Raw genomic sequence first — 21,560 nt, forward strand, 5'->3', positions numbered from 1 at the left:
GACCATAGCCATCCATAGCCCTCCCATCCAGGTACCTATCCAAACTTCTCTTAAATGCTTCAATCAAACTGGCATCTGCTGACATCTCATTCCAGGCTCTCCCCACCCTCTGAGTGAAGATGCTCCCCCCTCAGGTTCCCCTGAAATATTTCATCTTTCACCTCACCCTTAATGATTGTGGATGCAGCCAGAACCCCAATATAGTTCAGCTGTGTTGTTGCTTGACTGTTTTAGTTACGGATTTTAACATGAATCCAATCGCATCAACTGGGAAAATCCTCAGATTTGTTACCATTTCCATGAAATAACTTTGCCAGAATTACACGGGAAACTCCGAGAGTGTGTGTGAGGAATTTCCTGGCTGCTGTGGCAGTGTGGACAACTTGACTGATAGGAAAGCCATGGTGCTCCCCTCTCAGTCAGTGAGAGATATGGGCCGGATCCAAGATAAACATTTATTCTGGAATCTGAGCGGCTCTGTATTAAAGTTTGTTTCAAAGGAGAACTATGAATCATTGCATTGGAAGAGGTGAATTCTTAAATGAGAACTTGTGTCACTATGGAGGTTTCATGAGGTCCGACAAACTGATTTGTTACTTATCCACATAAAGTGTCGTAAACGTTCACTATGCAAATAATTTGGAAAATGTGCAGCTCAGGTGGTTGATGGTTGAGTTGTCCTCCGATCTTAGCAATTTACTTGCAAATGCTTCACCACCGCACGAGGAGACATCGTCAGTACGCTGCTGATGGTAGCATGTTGTCCGAGTGCTTGGCCTTTATTTTCAATCAGCTGATTGGATGTCATTCCGGAAACTCAACTGTGATGCGGGGAGGAAATCTCGTCGCTTATCGGCTGCGAGGCCAACTTCGTGCATTGTGGTCTCGAATTTGGCCCACGTCGTCTCATAAGCAGGATCGAGGTCCACGTGTTTATTTACAGAGTTGCTCATGGGAAACTACGCTTCTAGGAATTTCCTTGCATGCTGCGAGTTCACTTGTGCCGTGCCTTTCACTGCTGCCCAGTCGGATTTGTGCCCCTCTTGATCTTCATTATACTTTGAAACGTATAAAATTCTAAAGGGATTGGACAGGCTAGATGCAGAAAGATTGTTCCCGATGTTGGGGAAGTCCAGAACGCGGGGTCACAGTTTAAGGATAAAGGGGAAGCCTTTTAGGACCGAGATGAGGAAAAACTTCTTCACACAGAGAGTGGTGAATCTGTGGAATTCTCTGCCACAGGAAACAGTTGAGGCCAGTTCATTGGCTATATTTAAGAGGGAGTTAGATAATGCCCTTGTGGCTAAAGGGATCAGGGGGTATGGAGAGAAGGCAGGTACAGGGTTCTGAGTTGGATGATCAGCCATGATCGTACTGAATGGCGGTGCAGGCTCGAAGGGCCAAATGGCCTATTCCTGCACCTATTTTCTATGTTTCATGGGTAGAGACTTTCAGCAAAAGCCATGGCGCAAATGATGAGGTTTCCTCCCCGCATCACAATTGAGTTTTCAAAATGTCGACCAGTCAGCTGATTGACAAGTGTATAAAGACCAAGCATTCGGAGGACACACCACAATCAACAGCATACCTCACATGGTGATGAAACGTTTGCAAGTAAATTGCCAAGATCGGAGAAAAACTCAACCCAACCATGTTCACTCTGCTAATTCATTCCTCGTAGCACTTCTAAAAACTTCTTCAGACCAAATTTTGATCACCTCTTCAGTCTCCTCTTTCCTGGGTGGCACTTCTGTTTCCTTCTGACATTCGGTTTGCTTAATACACCTGGGACTCTTTTGTACTGAACCTGCTGCAAAGGTCAAAGAGGTGAATTTTTAGTTGACCATTTGTACCATTGTAGAGAATTCATGCGGTCAGATGTAATAATGTGTTTATTTGTCAAAGTAAGGTGCCAGTAAGCAAGAAGCAGCATAACTCCAAAAGAATCTTACTAAAAAATATTTTACATCGTGAGTGATAAAGTAACTCACAGGCTTAACACATGAGTTTAGAAAGTTGTTTATCTAGCGAAGTTAGGTGCTGGCAGACAAGAGAATGGTACATATTTGACATGCTGTTTTGTAGTAATTAGCCTATAATTCATCTTCAGAATCTCATCAGGGACACCAGGAGTCAGGAATATTTCATGAATGTATTCATGCTGACTTCAATCACAACCAGGAGGCAGAGAAATTAAGATGTTTAAGCTGAAGGGTGTGGACCATATCTTTAAGTTATAACTATTTGCAGGGCTGTTTTGAGCCTTCAGAGCCCAGAATTGGGAATTGGCTTCAGAGCAGAGAGAAGTGTTACAGTGCCATCATTGGGGGAACTGGTGTCATTGTAGTTAAATTCTACTGAAATCAATAGAACTGAATATCGGAGGGTCAAAGTTCAAAGTAATTTTATTATCAAAATACATGCTGTATATGTCACCATATTCTACCTGGAGATTCATTTTCTTGCAGGCATTCACAATAGATCAAAAAAAATACAATAGAATCAATGAAATATTACACACAAAGACAAACAAGCAACTAATGTGCAACTAAGACGATCTGTGCAAATACAAAAAAAATATATTAACAAGTAAATAAATAATATTAAGAACATGAGCTGTAAAGTCTTTGAAAGTGAATCCATAGGTTGTGGAATCAGTTCAGCGTTGAGGTGAGTGAAGTTATCTACACAGTTTTAGGAGCCTGAAGGTTGTAGGGTTATAACTGTTCCTGTTGGTGGTGTAGGACCTAAGGCTCCTGTACCACCTTCCCAATGGCAGCTGTGAGAAGAGAGCATGGCCTGGATGGTGTGTGTCCTTAATGATAGATGCTCCTTGTAGATGTGCTCAATGGTGGAGAGGGCTTTGCCTATTATGGATTGTACAGACTATGGTAGCCAAAACTGCACATACATCACCACATTGCAGGCCCAGCATGTGTAGCAGGTCAAATGTAAGTGCCTCTTTGATGTACCACTCCATCTCCAGCTCTGTGAGCTGTGATGTCAGCTGACCGATGCAAATTTGAGGGAGCGTTCTGCGGTAAAGTGTGGTCAGCTGTCAATTTGCTCTTGATCAGTTGTACTAAATTCCCACAGCACCAAGCGGTGGTCAGAAAAGTTGCAGGCGCTGGACATCAGAAATAACAGTGGGAAATACAGAAAGCACCGAGCTGGTCCCCCTTCATTGGAAGTGACTTCTTCGTTAACTCGGTTTCTCTTTCTGTAGACCCGTGCTGTGTTGGTGGTTCTTTTCAGAGCACTGACTCTCCAGAATGAAATGATTGAGTTTTGGCGGTGAGGTGCATTGAATATTCAGTGCCACAGACCACAGGTGACCCAGGGCAGCTGCACTTTGGGCGAACAGTGGTGGCTCCCTCTGCCTGATGTTTCAGCTACAAGTGATTCCATGAAACTGAAGGAGACAATGACAGAATCCTCCAGTGTCTGAGGCATGGTTGATTTCATCACTGATGTAGGACATAAGAACAGATGTAGACCACTTGGCCCATCAAGTCTGATCTGCCATTTGATCATGGCTGATACATTTTCTCTCACAATCCCATTCTCCTCCCTTCTCCCTATATCCCTTAATTCTCCTATTAATCAAGAACCTGTCAACCTTTGCTTTAAATATAACCCATGAATTATCCTCCACAGCCGTCTGTGACAATGAATTCCACAGATTCACCACCCTCTGCCTAAAGAACTTCTTCCTCATCCCTGTTCCAAAGCGACAACCTTCTATTCTGAGCCTGTGCCCTCTGGTGCTGGGTTCTGCCACCATAGAAAACATCCTCTCCACATTCACTGTTCCCAAGTTTTTCAATATTCGATATGTTTCAATGAGATACCCCCTCATTCTTCTAAATTCCTGTGAGTACAGGCCCACAGCCATCAAATGCTTCTCAGGCATTAACCCTTTCATTCCTGGCATAATTGTCATAAAACTTCCCTGGACCTTCTCCAATGCCAACACATCCTTCCTTAGATGTGGGGCCAAAACTGCTCACAATACTCCATGTACGAATACAAACCATTCACTTTTTGCTTTGATTGGACGTTGTTGGACTGAGGCTGTGTGTGACTTGTGTTGTGCACAGTAGTGGCTGCACTTCAGAAATAATTAGTTAGTTGTGTGAAGTTTAGCAACAACCCAAAGAAGCAAACTGCATTTCTTCCCTCACCTCCTACAAACATGAAAAGCAAAATACTGAAGATATTGAAAATCCAAAATAAAATAGAAAATTCTGGAAATACTGAATAGTCAAGCAGCTTCTTTGAAGGGAGAAATAGTGATAATGTGACACTGACCTTTCATCAGCACAATTTCCTCTCCGGTAGGCCCCTCTGCTATTGGTCCATTTTCAGATTAAGTTCCAAGAAGCAGCTCATTCCTTAATGCTTCTAGAAACTTCTTCAGAGTCAGATTTTGATCTCCTTCCCAAGCTGACGTTTCAGCTTCCTTCAGACATTCGTTCTGCTTAATGCACTTGGGGTTCTTTTTGTCTGAATTTGTTGTGTAAGTCATTTAATATTGGCACACGGACATGTGCACACACATGTACACCCGTGTACACACATACACACGCAAAAGCACACATACTATACACACACACACATGCTAAAATCAATCCAGAGACAAACACTAGTGTGGTGAAAGAATTAACTAGGATCTCCTCCAGCACTTTATTTGTGTTGCTCAAGATTTCCAGCATCTGCAGAATCTCTTGTGCTTACCAACCAAGTGACTGTAATCATATTCCTAGAGTGCTTGGAAGTTTTGTTTTTCCTCATATTTCTGTGTATAGTTAATTATTTGCCTGCTCTAAACTTGGTGGGAGTCACTAAAAACACATCCGTATATAGCATTCAAGCACTAATTCCAGAATGGAAAATCTGGCCTAAATGGGAGATGAGGATTGGATGGCCAACACAGAGGAATTCTGCAGGTGGTTCAGGGTTCAAAGGCCCCACTTTTCCTGCTACTCGGCATTCCTGGTAGAAGGGGTCTAGAACCGGTGGGGGGGGGATCTCTTGAACGGACATTGGTTGGTGAAGATGCCTCCTCCTTACACCCCCCGTCTTTCAGCCCTGCACCAAAACTCCAAGGTGGTAGATTATCAAAGATTTACTGTATTTATTTATTTTATTGATTTAGAGACACAGCGCAGAACAGGCCCCCCCGACCTAACAAGCCGCACTGTCCAGCAACCTCCAGTTTAACACCAGCCTAATCACAGGACAGTTTACAATGACCAATTATCCTACTAACCAGTTTGTCTTTGGACTGTGGGAGGAAGCCAGAGCACCCAGAGAAAACCCATGCTTTCACGGGGTGAACGTACAAACTCCTGACAGACAGCACTGGAATTAAACTCTGAACTCCCCAACGCCCCGCGCTGTAATAACATTGCGCTAACCGCTACGCCACCGCGGCACCCTGTCATTTATCCTGGACCATAAGATCATAAGACATAGGAGCAGAATTAGGCCATTTGGCCCATTGAGTCTGCTCCACCATTTCATCAGGGCCGATCCATTTCTCTCTCAGCCCCAATCTCCTGCCTTCTCCCCGCATCCCTTCATTTTCATGTAGTGAGTCTCATTCACCCTTAAACGTTCTTATTTGTGATCTGTGTACTTTGCAAATCAGAACCAGCTCTTCTCACACATTCTTAATTCCCTTCACAAGTCCCTCCGGTCATTCGTGCCGAAGGAGAGGAGTTTGGAGAGGAACTTGCACTGATTCTAAATGAAACAACTCAACTGCATTGTGAGGCAAGTGGGAATCCAGAACCTTCCATTTCCTGGCTCAGAGATGGCCAGCCCATTACTGCAGATAACAGGCGTCAGCTCCTGGATGGTGGCAAGATTCTCCAGGTGAGACCTCTCAGACCAGATGAATAACTAATTGCTTTGAGGAATCACTATACTGAGGAGAACAAGGTCCAAAGAAAGACTGGATAGTTGCTGAGGGTCAGTTTGCTCAAAGTGACGAACCTAGCACCATGGACATACAAAAGTGGGGTTTTGGGTCATCAAATACTGGCAAGATATTAACAGCAAATTGCAGTGCTGATGTACAGAGAGATGTTGGGCTGAAAGTGGTAACATATATGGATGGGATAATGAAGAAGGCATTTGGCTTGCTTGCCTTTATTGGCAGAAGCTTTGACTATAAAGTTGGGATATCATTTTCTCAGCTGTACAATAAATAGCGCATGGAATACTGTGCACATTTCTTCTCATCACCCTATAGGAAGGACATGGTAGTGTTAGAAAGAGTGCAGAAGAGACTTACCAAGATGTCACCTGGAATGAAGGGTGTTAGTTCAAGGAGAGATTGGATTGGCTGGGATTGTTCTCAATGGAGTGGAAACATCTGAGAGATGACCTTATAGAGCTTTATAAAATTTTGAGGAATACGGATAGAGTTACAGTCTTTTTCCAAGGGGAGAGATGCAAAAACCTGAGGACATGAGTTTTTAGGTGAGGAGAGAAATACTTGAAAGGGATATGAGGGGCAAATTTTTCACACAGAGGGTGGTGTGTGTATATGGAATAAAGAGCCAGGGGAAGTGGTAGAGGCAGATTCAATTACAATATTCAGAAAAGCATTTAGATGGGTGTGTGGACAGGTTATGATACATTGATGGAAAGATAAATAGGAAAAGATTTTGAGCAGGGGTTCCCAACCATTTTTTTTATGCCATTGACCAATACCATTAAGCAAGGGGTCCGTGAACTCCAGGTTGGGATCCCCTGTTGGGGATATGGGCCAAACTCTGGAAAATGGGGCTAGTGTAGACAGTGCTTCAGTGGCTAGGATGCAACAGGCTGAATGGTCTGTTTCGCTACTGGACAACTCTATGACACCATGACCATGCCCTCAGATTAACTGTTCGCTGTTCACAACTGAGCCGGCAAGAAGTGTTTTACACTCAACGCTGTAAACCTTTGAGATTCTCTGCTCCAGAGGGCTGGCTTTTCTGCCTATGAATAAATCTGATAAGTTTTTGAACACTGAGGAATTGGTGTGGATTGAGCAGGAAAGTGGATCCTTGGCGCTGGATTTTCAGAGGTCTTGCTGAATGGCAGAGCAATTTAGAAGGGCTGGACAGACCACTCCTGACTTTGTATGCTCTTTCAGTGAATATACTCAGTCAGTTGGAATCAAGTCCAGTCAGTGACTTCCTAGTTCTGGAGGAAGCTCCATTCCGTTCTCTGGCTGAGTTGTCTTCTGATGGGGGTTAATTGATACGTTTCTTAATGTTTCTGCTGCAGATTGAGTCCGTGCAGTTATCTGACGCAGGTGGTTATCTGTGCGTTGCTGAAAACCCAGCTGGAACCACAGAGAGGCTTTCCAGCCTCCGTGTTCAAGGTAAGTGATCTCTTCAAGCTCCTGAGAGCCTGATCTCACAAATTGAGTCTTCAGTGGCATTGTAGTGGTGGTGGTTGGGGGGTGGGGTGGGGGTAGTTGGGGGGTGGTCATTCTATCAACATCAGGACCCCTGTTTCCATCCAGGGGGTCAGTGTGGACATGGTGGAGGATTACAAATACCTGGGGATACGAATTGACAATAAACTGGACTGGTCAAAGAACACTGAGGCTGTCTACAAGAAGGGTCAGAGCCGTCTCTATTTCCTGAGGAGACTGAGGTCCTTTAACATCTGCCGGACGATGCTGAGGATGTTCTACGAGTCTGTGGTGGCCAGTGCTATCATGTTTGCTGTTGTGTGCTGGGGCAGCAGGCTGAGGGTAGCAGACACCAACAGAATCAACAAACTCATCCGTAAGGCCAGTGATATTGTGGGGATGGAACTGGACTCTCTGACAGTGGTGTCTGAAAAGAGGATGCTGTCTAAGTTGCATGCCATCTTGGTCAATGTCTCCCATCCACTACATAATGTACTGGTTGGGCACAGGAGTACATTCAGCCAGAGACTCATTCCACCGAGATGCAGCACAGAGTGTCATAGGAAGTCATTCCTGCCTGTGGCCATCAAACTTTACAGCTCCTCCCTTGGAGGGTCAGACACCCTGAGCCGATAGGCTGGTCCTGGACTTATTTCATAATTTACTGGCATAATTTACATATTACTATTTAACTATTTATGGTTCTATTACTATTTATTATTTATGGTGCAACTGTAACGAAAACCAATTTCCCCCGGGATCAATAAAGTATGACTATAACTAAATTGACATAAAGCTGTGATTTTAATATAGAAAACCATCACAAATTATTTTTTCAAAGGCACAGGGGAGAACCTCAACACAAAGCTAAATTAGAGAAGTTTCAGAAGTGTATTTAACACTGTAGTATTAAATTAAATACATCATTTTGGGGAATTGGGTTTTCCCATTGCAATACAGTAGGCCCAGAAATATACAGTATTTGTGAAAAGCTTTTAGTCTGATAGGTAATATTTTTCACATCTCTGCTTTACAGAATCTTGTTCCCTTCCTGACTGCATTGATTTTATTAATACCAAGCTGGTGGTATATCCTCTGAATTTTGTGTATCTTTCCTAGGCCGAGATCAAGACTTAATTCACCATCTCTTTCCATAAAATATTTTCCAGTAACTCATCAACTCTTTATCCACATTGGTGAGATAAAATCACAATGTTAATAACAGTGAATAAATTTAATACCTATTTTCTGTGGGTCAGTGTTTACAGTTTTAAAAAAGAAAATTGCTTCAGAAATGATGGAGGTTCTAATCATGTTAATTTCTTGGAATGTGGAGTCCGGCGCTGGCACAGGGACTAACATTAGTCAGCCTTGATTCATGTTCTTTCTTTGAGCAGTGCCTCCAAGAGTACTTGGCCCCAACCCAGAGAACATAAATGTTGTGGTGAACAATCCCATTTGGTTAACGTGTGAATCCCGAGGAGTTCCTGCGGCAGACGTCTCATGGTACAAAAACGGGCTCCAGCTGCATGTCAGCAGTGACATCATCTTTCTCCCAGGTGAGACGTTGACAAGAAAAGTCAGAGTGAACATGGTTGAAAAGGAACAGCCTTTGATCTCTCAAGTGGTATCATTTTGCAAAGTGCTGTCCATAGTCCAGCATTCCCTAATAATCTTGTCACTGTTAAGAGCTCCTCACAGGAGCAGTAAAGAGAATTAGCCAGCAATATGGCTACATCTCTTTATTACACGCAAATAAATCAAACCAGTTATAGATCATTGATTTGATCATCTTTTCCGATATGTAAACATTTGTAGATGTAATTTAATTATTTTATTTGCTATTGAGAACGCAGTCTTGCATTATTCCAGTGTATCAAGTTGACACTTTGTTCGTTTTGGGTATGTGGAGTCAATCTCAAGATTGTACATTATTCCCCTTTTTTTTTCAGCTTGACCTGAACCTAGCTGAAATCTAAACCTTACTCAGTGTGAGCTGGAACACAGAGACTAGAGGAGTGTCATATTCACTTGTACTGAGGGACCAGGGATCAATCCAACGTCTGTCACTGTGCAGCTCGGGAGATCCCAGGTTCCAAGTGACCCTTGGTGGGCTTCCCAGGAAGATGTACAGATCAAAGTTCAAAGTGAATTTATTGACAAAGTACATATATGTCACTGTATGCAACCCTAAGATTCTTTTTCTTGTCGGCATACACAGTATATCCAAGAAATACATTAGAATCAGTGAAAGTTCACACCCAACTTGATGGACAAACAAGCAATGTGCAAAAGATTAAAAAAACTGTGCAAATATAATAATAATAATGAACAATAAATATCAAGAGCATGAGATGAGGAGTCCTTGAGAGTGAGTCCATTGGTTGTAGGAACAGTCCAGTGTTGGGGTGAGTGAAGTTATCCCCACTGGTTCAAGAGCCTGATGGTTGAGGGGTATTAACTGTTCCTGAAGCTGGTGGTGTGAGTCCTGAGGCTCCCGGACCACCTTCCTGATGGCAGCAGTGAGAAGAGAGCATGAACTGGGTGGAAGGGTTCTTGATAATGGATGCTGCTTTCCTGCGACAACACTTCATGTATGTAGATGTGCTCAATGGTGGGAAGGGCTTTGCCCGTGATGGACTTGGCCCTATCCACTACTTTTTGTAGGAGTTTCTATTCAAGGGCATTGGTGTTTCTATACCAGACCATGATGCAACCAGTCAATATACTCTCCACCACACATTTGTGGAAATTTGTCAAAGTTTTAGGTGCCATGCTGAATCTTTGCAAACTTCTAATGCCATGCTTTCTTCCATGCTGGACCCAGGACAGATCCTCTGAAATGATAACACCGAGGAATTTAAAGTTGCTGACCCTCTTCCACCTCTGATCCTCTAATGAGGACTGGCTCATAGATATCGCAAACAACAGGAATTCTGCAGATGCTGGAAATTCAAGCAACACACATCAAAGTTGCTGGTGAATGCAGCAGGCCAGGCAGCATCTCTAGGAAGAGGTGCAGTCGACGTTTCAGGCCGAGACCTTTCGTCAGGTCCTCGCCTGAAACGTCGACTGCGCCTCTTCCTATAGATGCTGCTTGGCCTGCTGCGTTCACCAGCAACTTTGATGTATGTTGCTTGAATTTCCAGCATCTGCAGAATTCCTGTTGTTTGACTTATTTCAACATAGTTTTTGAAAACAAGTAAGTGGGAGCAGATTGCATTGGCTTCAGGAATTCACAAGGATTGCTGAATATGTAAGAGGAAAATCTAAGTCTCAATCACAAAGAGCTCTTGATTAATACAAGGAGCAAAGTTCGATTTCCACACCTTAACAGATCAGGTTGCTTCACATTCGTTTTCGTTGTTTCTTTAGACAACTGTGCTACAGTCTCTGATATTTTTTTCTCACTTCAATTCCAGGCGGCCACGTCCTTCAGATTCCCAGAGCAAAGACTGAACATGGTGGCAAATACACCTGCGTTGCTGCCAATGCCGCAGGCAGTGATGAGAAACATATCCACCTCCATGTAAATAGTAGGTCTCTGCACCCATGACTATGGGATATGAGGAATAGATGATTCAGAAGAATATAGCAACAAACTACATTTTTCTGATAAAACTACTACAAATGATATAGTTTATATAAAGTACAGATACTATATAGTATAATAAACTGTTTATTTGTATCTTCAGTAGATTCCAGTTAATCGGGACACACAGGGAGCTGTACATTTTGGCCCAATTAAGTGGCGGCCCCAATTAGTTAACAAGATATAAAAAATCACAAACTGAGCAACAAATTATGTATTTAAATGAAATACAGAACAAATAATATACTGCAATACTATAAAACTGTGTATTAGTTCCAAATAATTATCAATGGAGGAATTCACTCAGTGTATGCAATGAACAAAATCAGCGCAGAAACCTACTGTAGATAATGGACTGCCTTCATGCATTCTATCAATGACTGCATCCTCCAAATCTTTAGTTTCATAGTAACATTCAAGATGATTGTTGATACCTTCAAATTCTTTGTAGTTCTTGATTGGTTTAAATAGTAAAATTGTTACATTGTCACTCCCGGCTGTTTCTGGCATCTCCAAGCCTGAATGCTTGAAACTGCAGTGAACAAAACAGTTCTAAATTGTCTTACTGCTTATTTCTCGCCAACTACCAGTGACAAAAATCACTGCTTGTTGACCATAAACACATGAAACTGATTCCATTTAAAACCCATTCACTCTGAGCACATCTAGTGTCTAATGGCCATGTATGTGCACACAACTGACTCTCGTTAGAACCTGTTCTGAAACTGTCTCCTGCCCTGAGCAGTGTACTGTCCAAATAAATGAAGGGAATCCCAACTTTTAAGAGTTGTCCCAAATAAGTGGCTGCCCTGATTAACCAATGGCCCAATTAACCAGAATCCATTGTGTGTGCGTGCATGTGTGTGTGTCTGTATATATATAGTATTACACACACAGCTTATCTATTTACACTTAATCACTTAATCTTGTGGGTAAAGAAGAGGGAAGATTAGATCTCCCAGAGGACCTAACAGCAATTTTTGGATGCATCTATTTATATTAGCAGAGAGCGTTCTTTTAAGTTTTAGTCAACCTCTTTTAAACATTTCCTTTAAAGCCCCGCCCACCATTAAACACAATGGTGATCGTTACTCAGAAGCCATCACAGTACGTGTTGGGGAGACGGTCACCCTCCGATGTGAGTCAGATGCTGTTCCAGTTCCTACAGTCCTGTGGTATAAAAATGACCACCAGCTGCCCCTGGGAAATGGTGCCCGCATCCTCTCTGAGGGGCAAGTACTCCAAATTGAGGATGTTCAGGTAATTTCCGTGTTCGGTATTTCAGACTTTTACAACTAACTGCTGTTCACATAGGAGGATGCACAATGGTCAGCACTGGCCCAGTGGCCGAACGGCCTGTTTCCATATTAAGTCTAAAACAAAGTTTGTATTATCGTATGTGAAGATGACAGGCAATGTCACCTCCCACCTGATCATTTTGATTGACATGCTGTTTCTTGTTGCATGTCATGCATGTCCTGCACAACACACCATGACGCAGGAACAGTCGACAGCCCTTGTGGGCTGGCCCCAGTACATCCTTGAGTGTGTTGGTTGTTAATGCAAATAACACATTTCATTGTATGTTTCGATGTGCATGTGATAAATGAATCTGAATCTAAGCAAATTCCTAATAAATGTAATTTAAATATATCAAAGAAGGTTGATCCTTGACCCTTGATACTTTGGTTAACATTGTCGTGACTAGATATAACTTTGCAAGCACAAGTCCATAATGGTTGCAGAGACAATATTAGCATTTCTTTTTGCTGTCCACTTTTTGATTCCCAGTTTGATTTCCCACATTTACCGCATTGTAACATAACTTCCAGAAGTCCATGGTGTCTGCTTTCTCTACAACACTGCATCTCTTCCCATCTTCAACAAGTCATAACTCTTTGAAGAAAAAGTCCATGCGTTGAAAGCTGCTCTGAAGTTTGGAGAGGCTCTCTTAAATTGCCAGGCAGAATACAGGAATGAGCTGGTCACTGACACTTTTCTGACCTCCAACATTCCACCATTTAAGAACATTGAACATAGAGTTAACTATACAGCACAATACAAGCCCTTTGACCAACATTATTGTACCAACCAATATAAATCTACTTCAAGATTAATCTAACCCTTCCCTCCTATACAACCCTCTATTTTTCTACATCCATGTGCCTATGTAAGAGTTTTTTTAATGTCCCTATTATATCAGACTCTACCACCATCCCTGGAACTCTGTATAAAAGGTTTGTGGGCATGTGGCCAAGTGGTTAAGGCATTGGACTAGCGACCTGAAGGTCGTGAGTTCGAGCACCAGCCGAGGCAACATGTTGTGTCCTTGAGCAAGGCACTTAATCACCCATTGCTCTGCGACGACACTGGTGCCAAGCTGTATGGGTCCTAATGCCCTTCCCTTGGACAACATCGGTGTCATGGAGAGAGGAGACTTGCAGCACGGGCAACTGCTTGTCTTCCATACAACCTTGACCAGGCCTGCGCCCTGGAGAGTGAAGACTTTCCAGGCGCAGATCCATGGTCTCGCAAGACTAACAGATGCCTTTAATTTACTTATAAAAAGTTTGTACCTTTGGCATCTTCCTCAACTTTCCTCCGCTCACTCTAAACATATGTCCTCCGGTATTGGTCCTGGGAAAAAGGTGCTGGCCGACCACTCTGTCTATGCTTCTCACAATTTTATACACCTCTAGCAAGTCACCTCTCGTCCTCCTTCACTCCAAAGACACAAGACTCCTAGCTCACTCAAAATTTCTGCATAAGACTTCCTTCTCAGATCCAGACAGCATCCTGGTAAATCTTCTCTGTACCCTCTCTGAAGCTTTCACATCCTTCCGATAATGAGGCAACCAGAACTGAGCACAATACTCTAACTGGAGTCTCATAGAGCTCCAACATTACCTTGTGGTTCTTGGACTCAGGCACCCGACTAACGAAGGCCAGCACATCACATGCCTGAGCATCCCCCTTTCTTGGAATGAATTTTGGAAGACTGAGTACAAAGTGGGTTGTGATTCTGTTTGTATGTTTCAGATTTCTGAATCCTTCTGTTAGGACTGTGACTGAATGTTCATCTTGCTCTTTTATAGGACCATATACAACAGCCACACACTTACAACCTTCCGCTAACTCTTTCTGGTTTTAGGTTGCCGATTCTGGACAATACACGTGTAAAGTCACCAACTTGGCCGGACATATGAAAAGGAGCTTCAAGCTGAATGTGCACTGTAAGGACAGGCAGCACGCTGACTGTCAAACAACTGATTGCTCAGTGTATTGTACCTAAGTATTTTTAATTAAGATTTTGGGTGGTTGCCTCTTTACTTCAGGAGACTGAACGCAATGAGTAGGATCACAACAAGGTGGATTAAGCACTTAAGAGGATAAGAGAATAGACCAAATTTGTTGTTGTTGCTTCTGTCTCTTAGGAGATTGGGTTGTTGCCACACTTGCCCTGCTAACCAACAAGAGGACCACAACCTTGTCATGGTTTGGAGGCCTGCGTGCGTCAATGATCCAGAGAGTATGTTGGCCGGAGTCAGGGCCTTGTGCTTTGCCTCTTGGTAGGGTCACCCATACCAAACAGGTCAAAGGGTAAGGGCCAGACTAAGAGTGATCCACTGGTCCTCCAGGTTCAGGGGTTCAGCTCAGGGCTAACAACCCTGACTAGTAAAACAAAATTGTTACGGAAACAGTGATGAAGAATCATTCTACACAGATAGATGGAGTATCTTCATTGCTGCTTTACTTGCTCGTGATGTAACAGGCCGTAACCTAACTAATCAAGAGTGGAGTAGAGTATGAGCTGTTAAAATGTTCTCCTGTCTGGTCTCAGCAAGCTTAGACTTTGCGTATTTTACAATGGATAAAAACCAGTAACATCAAAAATAAAAACTGAAGTAGGCCATTCATTCCTACTCTGCCACTCATTTCTCAGTACAATATTCCTCCTCCCTCCGTATAACCTTTCATGCCTTCTCCATCGTGAGACAACTGCTGGATAGTGATGGGAAACTCGTGCCATCAGTCCGAATGAAGAGTCTCAGCCCGAAAGCAGCCGATAATCCCTGGGTAATTCCACCTCTTCTTGACCCACCCCTTGTCTAACACTGTCGACATTTTTCCCATTTAATGTCCTCTGCTCTCTACCTTTTACCAAACTGTCCCTCTTCCTTTGCCCCCTGTTTTATAAGTCGTCAGCCTGAAATGTTATCTCTTGCTTGCTCTTCATAGATGTGGACTGGTCAGCTGAGTATTTCTGGGATTTTCTGTTCTTTCCTCATTGGGGTTAAGTGACCCTTCCAAGCCGTTTTAGATTATCAAATTACTAGGAAGTATTTACTGCCTCGCTAGCCAGACAGACGGGATAACCTAGAGCAATTTGGAAGAGGTTTTCAATTGACTTTGCAAAGTTATTGAGTTCATTTACTTCGGGCTTCCCTACCCGCACCTCTTTCAGCAAAACATACATAATATGACTAATGAGATCTGTACCATAGCAACACACACAAAATGACAGAGGAGATCAGCAGGTCAGGCAGCACCTATAGAAAAGAATGAAGGGACTCCATCTGAAACGTCAACTCTTTATTCCTTTCCATAGATGCTGCCTGACTGCTGAATTCCTACAGAATTTTGCATGTGTTTCGTTGAGACACCATGATGCCCTAATGGCATTTAAACTAGGGCTGAGAAGGGATATCATCTGGGCTTTCCAGCTGGGCTGATGCAGATGGCATCTTACGGAAAGGATGAAGATGGCTTCCCAGCATGTTTAATTGTCTGGCCTATTTGCAGTAGAGTGTTCTTCCAATTCTCACATTGAAACTTCTCCAGATCTGGAACTGTTCTCTTTCCCTCTCGGAAGACCCTGCCAGATTTCGCTGAGCTACTGCCCTTGATTCTGGACATTGAGCTTAAAAACAAGAGTCCAGAGGAATTCAACCTATCAGGCTGCATCTACGGAGGGAAATGAAAGTCAACATTTCAGGTTGAAAAAGTTTCAGGTTGAGATCCTTCATCTGGACTGTGCGGGGTCACAGCCCAAAGTATCGGCTGTCCATTTCCCTTCTCAGATGCTGCCAGACCCACTACCTTCCTCCAGCTTTTTGCCTGTTGCTCCAGATTCCAGCATTTCTGGTCTTCTGTTTCACCACTGAACTTAAAGAACCCCCTTCCTGATCTACATTATCCTGCTGTTTTTCTGTCCCCATTTCCTTCCTGTGCCTCACAGAAAGGTAACCAGTCTTTGCATTGAAATGTAGGATTACTCAGGTGCTAGAACACAGTGCAGCCATTGCCCTGCCTTCACCCATCTGAAGTCAGCCATGAGTTATAATTGCCCACTTTTCCCAATCTTATTCAGCACCTTCTGTTGTACATTTTCCTTTTGCCAGAAGAGTGCGAGCGTGGCCCCTTTCCTTACAAACCAGGGCAGATGCCATCTGAAGATGCAGAGAGTCGGCCAGGGTTGATCTTATTATCGAGATAGAGTGTGGAACAGGCCTTTCCGGCCCGTTGAGCCGTGCTGACCAATAACTCCTGATTTAACCCTAGTCTAACCACGGGACAGTTTACAATGACCAATTAACCTACCAACCGGTATGTCTTTGGACTGTGGGGGGAAACCGGAGCACCTGGAGGAAACCCACCTGGTCTTGGGGAGAAGACCGCTGCTTACAGGCAACGGCGGGAATTGAACCCGGGTCGCTGGTACTGTAAAGCGTCGTGCTAACCACTACACCACCGTACCACCCCAGAGTACCAGCTCACTCACACCCCTCCTCCTCCATAGGCATCTGCCTGGCTAGCAATACAACAGAAACCATGACATCACTTGTAGTGTTTTTAATTTTACCTCATACTTGACCACCATTCAAAACCGAACACTTTCACTTTTATGTATAAACACCTTAAAATATTCAATTTGAAAAGAATCAGATTTTAATACAGTTTATTTTTAAAAAAGAGCAAAGGAAAGACATACAAGAGTAGCAAGCTGTCAAGGTTGCGATAGAAATGTGTAAATGGAAAGAAGATTCAAATTATTCATCTGATTTTCATGAAAGTATTCAAGTTATCACTTATTCAGCCATTATTTATTCTTTTCCCTTATTTCAGCCCCGCCAACATTTGAAGAGCCCCTGCAGGAGGTTGTTATTCAGACGGCTGGCAGTGCCCTTGTACTTTCATGCCATGCCTCAGGAATTCCAGCACCCACCGTCACGTGGCAGAAAGATGGGGATTCAGTAGGTAAGACTGAGCAAGATCATTGTTAGAAAGCAAGACTTAAAATAATATTCTTTTTCTTTCTTTTCTTTTCAAATCTTTTTATTATTTTTTTCCAAAATAAACACGAGTACATCAAAGTAAACAACACTTACAATGTCTCAAGAAAAAAGAACATTATATAAAGATTGAAAAAATTTTGTGATGGAAAGAAAAACCCTACTAAGCAAGAAAAGTGGGGAAAAAGAAAAATTTCATTAGGTGTTCAACCCCAGAGCCATGCGTCATACATAAAGCTTCTAAAGATAAACATCAAACCACCAGCAAAAAAGGAAGTACCAAAAAAAATTTACAATTAGATCATGGAGGATCCATCAATTAACTCAAATGATAATAACAAGCAAATGAACCCCATCTTTTCTCAAAATCAAACATAGGTTCAAAGGTTCGACTTCTAATTTTCTCCAAACTAAGACATAGCATCACTTGAGAGAACCATTGTGACAAAGTGAGAGCCGTTGTATCCTTCCACTTCAACAAAATGGCCCTCCTAGCTATCAATGTAACAAATGCAATAACATGTTGGTCAGACACAGGGATACCATGGATATTTTGAGGAATTATTCCGAAAAGCACAGTTAATTTGTTAGGTTGTAAATTAATTTTAAGTGCTTTAGAAATTGTCGAAAAATCTGACTTCCAGAACTGTCCCAGTAAAGAGCAAGACCAAAACATGTGTGTCAGTGTAGCTGTCTCAGTTTATATCTATCACAATAACAATCAACATTAGGGAATATTTTAGACGATCTCTCCTTCGTCAAATGGTAACAATGTACAATTTTAAATTGAATCAGTGAATGACTAGCACAGATCGAAGAAGAGTTAACCAACTTCATAATTCGCATCCAATCTTCTGTTGTAAAAGTCAAATTGAGTTCCTTTTCCCAATCTTGTTTGATCTTAAATAAAGGATGCTTATTCTGTTGTAATAGGAAATTATAAATTCTTCCAATGGAACCCTTCTTAGAAGGGTTCATACTCATAATAGTATCTAACAGGTCAGCATCCAATATGTAAGGAAAGTTGCTTAAATATTTTTGTAAGAAATGTCTAAGTTGGAGATATTGTAAAAAGTGTGAGTATGAAAGAGAATATTTATCAACTAATTATTCAAAGGACATCAGTCTACCTTCTTTAAATAAGTCCAAAAAAGAATTAATACCTTTATTTTTCCAAAGTAAAAAAATTGGATCACTGGAAGAAGGCTTAAAAAAGTAGTTTCGATAAATTAAACTACAAAGCTTAAATTTTTAATATTCTTTCAAGAAAGCTCTCTGTAGCCGGTGAAATTTGAAGCTTGATGAAGTTTAAAATATAGGAAACAAGGGTGTCTGTGAAGAGTAAGAATTTCAGGTTGTATACATTTTCTGACATTAATGGAACCATTGAACCATTGAACCATTGAAGGTAATCAATCTGAGCAAGGCAACTTCCATAAGCAGCACTGAGATGATGATCAGAGCACTGTTTTTTCAGAAATACTGAGTTAACAATATCGTCTGAAACATGGAATAGGACCCTTGCTTGTATTTATTTAGAGATGCAGTACGGTAACCAGTCCTTTCAGCCGAATGAGCCCACACTGCCCAATTACCAGTTAGCCTACTAACCCTTTGGACTGTGGGAGGAAACCAGAGCACCCGGAGGAAACCTGCGTGGTCACGGGGAGAACAGACAAATTCCTTAAAGACAGTGGCAAAATTGAATCTGGGTCACTGACGCTGTAGTAGTTCTGTCAAATGTCTTGGACACATATATATAGCTAGGGTGCCCAAGACTTTTGTACAGTCCTGTAGTAACTTTATGTATTGCCCTGTACTGTAGCAGCAAAATAAAAACAAATTTCCTGACATGTGTCAATGATGGTAAACCTGATTCTGATATGGGTCTCTATTGTGGACGGAGAGTGGGAAGGGAGTAGGGAGAGACGAGGGAGCTGGAAGCACCAGAGTGACATTCTGTAATGATCAATAAGCCAATTGTTTGGAATCAAATGACCTTGCCTGGTGTCTCAGGGTTGGGTACGTCTGCACCCATGCCACCCCCTGCCCTGGCACTCCTCCTCTGCCACCTGTCCCACACCCCTTCCACAGCACGCTACCCTCGCTATTCCCAATACTCTTTGCTCCTGCCAGAATTACAAACACTTTCCACCCCACCTTGACAAATACAAATACATCGCTATATAAAAGTCTTGGACACCCCAGCTCTATATATATATTTGCCTGAGACTTTTGCACTGTACTGTATGTTACCATGTCTTGTACTTTTGATGTAAGAAAATTATGCGATGGTCCTCTGTTACGTTGAGAAAGCAGGTGGATTTGATATTTCAACCAAAGGCAAAACTACTTTCAGTGTAGTACCACCTCACTACTGCATCAGAGGGTTGGCCTGGGTCTTTGTGCTTCAATCTATGGAATGGGGCCAGAAGCCACAACGTTCTGAAAGTGCAGACTGCTGACAGGGCGATAACAATGGAGGAACTCAGCAGTTCAGGCAGCATCTATGGAAAAAAGTACAGTCGACGTTTCGGGCTGAAACCCTTCGGCAGGACGTAAGAACATAAGAACATAAGAAATAGGAGCAGGAGTAGGCCATCCAGCTCATCGAGTCTGCCATTCAATAAGATCATGGCTGATCTGTCCGTAAACTCAGCTCCATCTACCTGCCTTTTCCCCATAACCCTTAATTCCCTTACTATGTAAAAACCTATCAAACTGTTTCTTAAGTATATTTAGTGAGGAAGCCTCCCCCGGGCAGAGAATTCCATGGATTCACCATTCTCTGGGAAAAACAGTTTCTCCTCATCTCCGTCCTAAATCTTCTTCCCTGAGTCTTGAGGCGATGTCCCCTAGTTCTAGTCTCACCTACCAATGGAAACAACTTTACTACTTCTATCTTATCTATCCCTTCAAAATTTTGTATGTTTCTATAAGATCCCCTCTCATTCTTCTGAACTCCAGAGAGTATAGTCCCAGGCACTCAATCTCTCCTCGTAGGTTAACCCCTTCATCCCTGGAATCAACCTGGTGAACTTCCTCTGCACTGTCTCCAAAACCAGTATATCCTTCCTCAAGTATGGAGACTAGAATTGCACACAGTACTCCAGGTGTGGCCTCAAAAGCTGAGGAGAAGATTTAAAAGGTGGGAGGAGGGCAGAGATAAACACAAGGTGATAGGTGAAACCTGGAGAGGGAGAGATGAAGTAAAGAGCTGGGAATTTGATTAGTGAAAGAGACAGAAGGCCATGGAAAAAAGAAAAGGGGGGAGGGGCACCGGAGGGAGGTGATGGGCAGCCAAGGAAATGAGGTGAAAGAGGGAAAAGGGGATGGGAAATGGTGGGGGGGGGGCATTACCAGAAGTTTGAGAAATCGATGTTCATGCCATCAGGTTGGAGGCCTCCCAAATGGAATATAAGGTGTCGTTCTTCCAACCTAAGTGTGGCCTCAGCACAACAGTGGAGGAGGCCATGGGTGGGCATGTCGGAATGGGAAGTGAAATTAAAATGGGTGGCCACTGCGAGATCCAGCTTTTTCTGGCAGACAGAGCGTAGGTGCTCAGCGAAGCGGGATTGGTTAGAATCTCTTGTTTGTGATTGGTGAGAACGTGAAACGTGCAACTGCAGGAAATGGCTGTGATACATGACCTGGACCTGCTGATAAATGGCCCGGCTGCACTGAAGAGGAAACAGGATTGATAGGTAAAAAGAAAGTCTTGGAAAATATTGCTGATCAGTTGAGATGGAATAGGTGTGGATTAAAAATCACCAGCTCAGAGTAGATTGATTGCTTCTTCTAGGCAATTATGTACATTACACTATTTGTCAAGTGTGATGTGGTATTGATATACACTCAGTACCTACTTTATTAGGGACCTCCTATTCCTAATAAAGTGGCCGTTAAGTGCATTGTATGTTTGTGATCTTCTCCTGCTGTAGCCCATCCACTACTGAGTTCAATGTTTTGTGCGTTCAGAGATGCCGGCCTGCAACAGAGTGACATTATTGGCCTCCTCTATGGATGAAGTGAAATGAGTGATTTGGTCCTACTCATTATGAAAAGTTTTAAGTGTGTGTGTAATAAACACAAAGTGTGTATGAAGGATGCATGTAAAACCAACCATAGTCACTGAAAGGCAGTGCCTTGTCTCTGGGCTTGGCCTAGGCAGCAGATTTGTTTCTTTTTAACCAAAGAGCTGGTTGTAAAGGGTTTGCTAATATTTTATGGAGAGGTGGGTTTGAGGTTCATGGACCCA

General features: G+C 42.7%; 1 protein-coding gene across 1 annotated transcript in view; it reads left to right on the forward strand.

Moving 5' to 3' along the window:
• LOC134360080 (hemicentin-1-like) overlaps positions 1–21,560 on the forward strand; it is a 425,813-nt gene that overhangs the window by 277,347 nt on the left and 126,906 nt on the right. Inside the window, exons 56-62 of the mRNA XM_063074161.1 lie at positions 5,693–5,880; positions 7,285–7,381; positions 8,815–8,976; positions 10,840–10,953; positions 12,067–12,269; positions 14,161–14,242; positions 17,136–17,267. Coding sequence (XP_062930231.1) covers positions 5,693–5,880; positions 7,285–7,381; positions 8,815–8,976; positions 10,840–10,953; positions 12,067–12,269; positions 14,161–14,242; positions 17,136–17,267 — 978 coding nt within the window. The remainder of the gene's footprint in view (positions 1–5,692; positions 5,881–7,284; positions 7,382–8,814; positions 8,977–10,839; positions 10,954–12,066; positions 12,270–14,160; positions 14,243–17,135; positions 17,268–21,560) is intronic.

The sequence above is a fragment of the Mobula hypostoma genome, chromosome 21 (genome assembly GCF_963921235.1).
Source record: "Mobula hypostoma chromosome 21, sMobHyp1.1, whole genome shotgun sequence".
NCBI classification, from domain to species: domain Eukaryota; kingdom Metazoa; phylum Chordata; class Chondrichthyes; order Myliobatiformes; family Myliobatidae; genus Mobula; species Mobula hypostoma.